Raw genomic sequence first — 7,174 nt, 5'->3', positions numbered from 1 at the left:
ACAGTGTAACTACAGATGTAATTAAATGCAGGTAATTTAAATGCAAGTACAATGCAACAACACGTATACATAGTAGTTAAAGACACCTAATATAAAGTGGGTCCGGGGAACTTATTAACATGATCCAAACAGGCTCCATTGCAAATCTGCACCTATCTAAGACAAGACAATATTGTGTCATTTCAAATTGATTTACTTAATAAGTACCAGACAATGCGAAAGACAAAGTCCATTATCAAAGTATCCAGCTAAGATGCACAGAGTAGGTAGTTTCCTGTGCAGTTGTCTGCACATTTGCACAACCCAGGAAAAAGCTTAACACTCACTGATATATGCCCAGTTTATAACCAGCGATGGTCAATGTCTATGCTGAAACGTGATTCCCCACCAGTCCCAGAGGTCGGCAAGTGTTAAGGAAAGATGATCAGAGGAGATGCTTGGCATACTTTCCACCATCATGTAGAGTTGGTTTACCCATTTCAAAAGCACTAGTGCTTAAGAGAGAGCGCATAGTCTAGCATTAATTCAACAAGGTGTTAAATAAAAGCCACCAGGCGAAACAAAGGACGTGAATGAGGAAAAGATTCCCTGGAGGTAAACAATGTCAGAGAAAATGTCAGAAACAAATGCTAGGAAGCCCTCGGCAAACAAGAATATTAAAAAGTTGCGTGCCATAAGCATGGTGTGCAGCCTGACTCGGAGCTGGCAGCAGTGGGTGAGCGAAAATGAAGAGAAGCAGTCCAGTGAACCCAGCGGGTGGGCCCCAGGTTGCCCTGAAGACCCTAAAGATGCAAAAAAAGAGAACAGACATTCTCAGAAGTCTAGCCCCAGCCAAGAGAAAGTGAAAGCTCCTGGTGAGTCACGCATCAGAACCGGCCAAGTGGTAAAAACGGTGACAAGGGATGTCCAGGAGAGAAGTGTGGGCATTGAGTTTTTGACCAAACGCATCTGTAAGGATCCAATTACAGATGAACTGGACAAGATGCTGAGCAAGAAAGGGTCACCCACACGCCAAAGGAAGTGCTCAAACATGGTTTCGGAGCTGACGCGAGGATGGAAGGAAATGGAAAAGGAGAAAAAGCAGGCTAAAGAGGGTGGTGAGGATAATGACTTTCCAGAACCTGAAGAGAGAAGCCTGCAGCTAGGAACCAACCAGGAGGATACCATGAACAATAAAACAAATGAAAATACAGAGTCGTCCACAGTCAGGATCAAAAGATCCTCTGTACTTGGGTGAGTTCTGTTCTCCCAGGCAGCACACCAAATTAAGGTCAGAAGCAAACAGTTTTTTAAGGGGAAGTACTAATGCAGACCAGTTAAAGGGATAGTTCACCCAACAATGAAAATTCTGTCATCATTTAGTCACCTTAGTGTTGATCAAAACCCGTATGACTCCATCGAACTCAAAAGGAGGTTTTAGGCAGGGTTTCACTTACATTGTTTGGGAAAAATATGCAATGAAAATGAATGGTGACTGGGGCTAACATTCTGTCCAACATCTCCTCTTGTGTTCCATGGAAGAAATATAGTCATACCGGTTTAGAACAACGTGAGGGTAAGTAAATTATGACATACTTTTTATTTTTGCGTTAACTATATCTTGAAGTGTGTAGCTTGGTATTTTAGTCAGTTACAAAGTTAATTTGCATGTAAGTATAGAATGTTAGTCATGGTAATAAACGATAGATAGGCCGATACCAAATATTTCTGTCGTAAATCAATTAATTTATAAGTAGTGCTGTGCTGTTTTACTCAAGCACTTTAAATAACAACTTTATGTCTGTGTACAAATTAAAATGCCATATGTCTGTGGTGCTGATGATGATAACTAATCTACCATATACTGCATTATCCATTCATATATCCCTTCAAATTATTATAAACCTAAAAACTTTAAAGTAACATTATTTATGGCCACTTATTTAAGACAAACAAATGTGTACATTTTTGTATTGTTTAATCTTTCAAAACATTACAAATGGCAAGTGTTGGTTAGTTAGGACTTCATGTATGCTGGATTACGTAATGAGATTGTAAAGAAGTGCTTGTTTTATATAAGATTACATCACATTTTTAATGTTTGTAATCAGATAACATTTACTTTTTATGGATTACATATGGATAACATTACATATCATTGTGAATATCTATCATATTATCTGTCTTGATTTATTTAAAAGAGGCTGTTTGAGGGCCTGGGTAGCTCAGCGAGTATTGACGCTGACTACGACCCCTGGAGTCACAAGTTCGAATCCAGGGTGTGCTGAGCGACTCCAGCCAGGTCTCCTAAGCAACCAAATTGGCCTGGTTGCTAGGGAGGGTAGAGTCACATGGGGTAACCTCCTCATGGTCGTGATTATGGTTTCTCGCTCTCAATGGGGCACGTGGTAAGTTGTGCGTGGATCGCGGAGAGTAGCATGAGCCTCCACATGCTGTGAGCCTCCGCGGTGTCATGCACAACGAGCCACGTGATAAGATGCAACTGAGACTTGGCCTCCGCAACCCGGATTGAGGTGAGTAACTGCGCCACTACCAGGACCTGCTAAGTACTGGGAACTGGGCATTCCAAATTGGGAGAAAAAGGGGATTTAAAAAAAAAAATGAAATGAGTGAAAATTGGAACTTTCATTTAAATATATTTTTATATATTTAATATTTTATATTTCAAAATAAATTTTAATGGAAATATGCAATAAGTAATTTAAACATAGTCAGATTGCATTACCTAAAAGTGTAATCTAAAAGACTACATGTGTTACTGATTACAATTTAAATTTTGTAATTTGTAGTCAGTACCGGATTTTCATATTCACATTTCAGAAGTAATCAGCACTGCAAGTTGCATTGTTTTATAAATCATATATATATATTATTTTATTTTTTTATTTATTTATTTATTTTATTTTATTTTATTTTTTTGCTAATTTCTTAGGAGCAAGAAGGATGTCGAAGATGCCAACAAAATAAATACCTTGTCCAAAAAGTACAGCGCTGTTGGCAACCTTAAAAACCGCTGGCAAAACTGGGCATCCGAGCATTCCGTTAATCAGAAGCTGAACCCCTTCAGCGAAGACTTTGATTATGAGTACTCCATGTCAACACGGTTGCGGAAGGGTGAGGAGGGCTACGGGCGGCCTAAAGAGGGCAGTAAGACAGCAGAGAGAGCCAGACGTGCAGAAGCACACATCCATCGTGAGATAGACGACATGTGCTTTATCATAAGGACTATGGCACATCCGGATCCAGATGGTTACACTAGAGTGACCTTTTGCGAGCTGTTTGACCGATACGTGCGAATCTCTGATAAAGTGGTGGGCATCCTAATGAGGGCCAGGAAGCATGGAAAGGTTGACTTTGAAGGGGAAATGCTGTGGCAGGGACGGGATGATGGTGTCATTATTACTCTGTTAGTATGACACGAGACTGATGCATTGTCATGAAGTCATTCACTCTGAACTCAACGGGAAAGTTAAAATTTTGCTGCTACTTTATTGATGACATGCAGAAAGGAAAATAAATTATTAACACAGTTCTCTGTGTTTATATGTACATAATGTATTTTCGTGTATGTATTAAAGGTGAAGTGTGTAATTTCTGCGCCACTAACATCACCAAACTGACTTGCAAAATTTGATTGCTTTCAAACAGCTTTACCAAATAATTACAGATAATCCCGCCCCAAATTTACGCCATTGGTTGAGCCAAAATCACAGGGTGCTTAAACAAACTGAGCAATGTTTTCTGGAAAATCAACGTACAGTTGGCTTACTCATAGTTGTCACACAAATTACACATTTCACCTTAAGAATTTGTTTAAAAGTTAGTTTTCTGAGCTGTTTAGCTCTTCTGTGTTTTTGCAGTATATGTTTGTTGTATTTAAGTAAATGCATCTACAAAGATTTGTTAAATTGTAGACAAAATTGAATAATTTCTTCTAAATAAGCAAATGATAATGATAAAGTTTTGCACAGTGGCTATAGAACTAAGTTAGGGTCTGAAGGTCTGCCTTGGTAGTAAATTGTGTGTATGCTTTTATCAAAATGTGTCATACTGAAAATTTCCAGAAGAGGGAGCAGTAAAACTAACACTACAAACATCTCCATGGATCTCCTCTTTTGAGCAGTCATCTAGTACAGATGGTACTTTCAATAAAAATCAGTTATTTGGGCAAGACAGATTGGTCTTTGTTTACGTCAAAACATGTTTTCTTTGAGATATCCATTTACAGATGTGTTATGTATTTTCAAGTTCAAATTTATTTATAAAGCACTTGATAAACTACAATGTAGACCAAAGTGCTGTACATTAATACCATACAAAATAACACAATATTATTAAACACAATGAAATAATAATAAAAAAATAAAACATAATAATAAAGAAATAAAACCACAAACATAAAATGACCACTACCTTTCAAAGGCCAAAGAGAACAGATGGGTCTTGAGGTGGGTTTTAAACATATTAATAGAAGTAGAGCACCTAACAGACAGTGGCAGACTATTCCATAACCTTGGGGCAGCAACAGAAAAAGCACAGTCGCCCTTACACTTTAAACGTGACCGAGGGACAGTTAGGAACAGTTGATTGGCTGATCTGAGAGACCTTTGAGTATGACGAAGACAGAGGATTTCAGAAATATAAACAGGTGCCATTCCATGTACAGCTTTAAAAACATATTATAACACTTTTTATTGGACTCTGAATTTTACTGGTAGCCAGTGGAGAGATGCCATTACAGGAGAAATATGTTCCCTCTTCCTGGTATTTGTCAAAAGCCTTGCAGCAGTATTTTTAACTAGCTGAAGGTGAGACAGGGAAAACTGATTAATACCCAAGTATAAGGCATTGCAACAGTCTAAGCGATAATTTGGATTCAGTGGATGTTAAAGGGATAGTTCACCCACAAATGAAAATGTTATCATTAGTTACTCACCCTCATGCCATCCCAGATGTGTATGACTTTCTTTCTTCATCAGAATACAAAGTTTTTTAGAACCACATGTGGCTATCAGATGTAAAAGTGAAAGGTAAAGTGGAGATTTAGGGTTAAAAAACCCTATCTGATTGTCATCCACATCTATCATATTGCTTCTGAAGATATAGATTTACTGCAACCACTGGAGTCATATGGATTACTTTTATGTTTCCTTTATATGATTTTTGCAGCTTCAAAATTCTGATCACCATTTACTTGCATTGGATGGACCTACAGAGCAGAAATATTCTTCTAAAAATCTTCATTTGTGTTCTGCTGAAGAAAGAAAGTCACACACATCTGGGATGGCATGAAAACAAGAACCAAAATAGTAGCATATTTATTGGAAACTACACCCATTTCTAGTGGTTTCTTATGTAGTTCAGTTGTATGAACCTAAGTGCATGAAGCCAGTCATTTAGAGGAACACTTACAAAGCAGTAGCTAATACCAAGCATTTTCCTTTGTTAGTCTTTTGTCTGGAAACCAGAAAAACCAGAGCTGACTGTCATCTTCAGGAATGCAGATGAAAATCTTTGTTACAGGAGGTAAGATGAGACAAAAGTGTGGAACAAAATTTCATACTTGTACTTGTTGGGCAAACAAGTCATCTCTGCTCTGCAGCGCCACCTAAAGGTTTAGGTGAATTGAGTGAAATGAATAATAGTCTACTGTCCATTTTACATTTTGAAGGAAGCGATAGTTGTTTTGCTCAAACATACTACATTAATTGGGATTCAGAATACATAATATTGAAGAGGTGAGACAAGTTGGTATTTGGAATGTATTACAGAATTCATATGAATAAGGCTAAGTAAATTCATAAAATATATGAAATAAAATACATTTTATAGCTGACTGTACTGAAGCCATACATTATAATTATCTCATTACCTCAGTGCTTTACTCTTACATATTGTTATGTTTCTGTCTTAAAAATACAGGAGTTATTTGTAGAGTTGGCTTACTGTAATTTTATATTGTAATAAAATGATAATTTTATTTCTTTCAATTTCAGTAGTCCAGTTAGAATCACATGTTGTTGGTGGCAATATAGTCCATTAGTCATTAATATATTAAAGCAATTTTAAGTTCACATGAGCCAATGATTTAAAAAAAAAAAAAAAGCAAAGTAGTTTAATTCAAAACTAAACTGAAAAATATAAAAATAATAACAATGCGCAGATTGTGGATATAAATAAATAAAACTGCAAATGTGTTATTCCTCTGCATATACGTAATAAAATGATATGAGGTGATTACAAACCTATATATATATATATATATATATATATATATATACACACCTCATCCATTTTTTATTTGCAATTAAATAAAATGCCCACACATCTTTAGTATTCCTCAACCTTTCTCTTCTGAAAAGTGTAATAAAACAAAAAACAAAAAAAGGCAAAATTTCAAAGAAATTTGTGTTTATAACTGCTTAGTTACCAAAAGTTTATAGGGTCTTTAGTGATCTAGTAGTCATTTTTTTCTTTCTTTTTTTTTTTTTTATTTATTTTTTTTTTTTTTTGCACTTCCATAAATCATATTTTTATGATTATTTCATATCTATATAAGTTTACTATCATAGGATATCTATTTCTTTGTTTGTTACAAGACAAATGAGTATTATATTCATACAAATGACTGCTACAGCATATCACCTTGATTTTCTGTGTGACAATGGTGAATTATCAGTATTCCATATGCGTACATATACTAGATATTATACAGTACATGCTATTTGTTACTCAAGGTGGCGCTGATGTGTCAGTGATTTACTTGATTTATTTGATGAAGAAGCAACATGGAAGTAAACTATAGCAAGTGTAACACATGAAGAGTATGATATGACTATTGCCATTTGGGAGTACTACTGAAATTACGTAAATTGTTCATTTATTTAGACTCAAAAAGTGCCTGAGAAAATACATACAGTATTTGAAGCTTACAGTGTGTATTTAAGAGTTATATTCACTCGCTCACTTTGGCTGTCTGTGGATAGAGGTTAAACAACAGTATTGAGGGCTGTTGAGCTGCCAGAATGCAAACTCTAATTGTCAGTTGTCAAATTACAGCTGGAAAATTAAATTACTGGGGTTTTACTTTCCTGAGATGTGGATAATGACCTTGTTCTCAATGTGAGATGTTGCTACCATATCTGTAATCCTCAGACAGCCTATCAAAGGCAAA

The 7,174-nt window shown here is 36.1% G+C and overlaps 1 protein-coding gene across 1 annotated transcript; it reads left to right on the top strand.

The window, feature by feature from the left end:
* Positions 1-497: 497 nt before the first annotated feature.
* On the top strand, positions 498-4,163 carry LOC127425519 (actin-binding Rho-activating protein-like). Its single transcript, XM_051671605.1, has 2 exons — positions 498-1,233; positions 2,933-4,163. Exons 1-2 carry the CDS (start codon positions 602-604, stop codon positions 3,414-3,416), a joined length of 1,116 nt encoding a protein of 371 aa, XP_051527565.1. The 5' UTR covers positions 498-601; the 3' UTR covers positions 3,417-4,163.
* The last annotated feature ends 3,011 nt before the right edge of the window (positions 4,164-7,174 follow it).

This window comes from Myxocyprinus asiaticus, chromosome 34 (genome assembly GCF_019703515.2).
Source record: "Myxocyprinus asiaticus isolate MX2 ecotype Aquarium Trade chromosome 34, UBuf_Myxa_2, whole genome shotgun sequence".
Taxonomy (NCBI): domain Eukaryota; kingdom Metazoa; phylum Chordata; class Actinopteri; order Cypriniformes; family Catostomidae; genus Myxocyprinus; species Myxocyprinus asiaticus.
This window is presented reverse-complemented; position numbering and strand designations above follow the sequence as displayed.

Coding starts and splice junctions, on each gene's coding strand:
- LOC127425519 (XM_051671605.1), top strand. CDS start 602: ATGTCAGAGAAAATGTCAGAAACAAATGCTAGGAAGCCCTCGGCAAAC. Junction 1,234..2,932: donor AAAAGATCCTCTGTACTTGG/GTGAGTTCTGTT, acceptor CTAATTTCTTAG/GAGCAAGAAGGATGTCGAAG.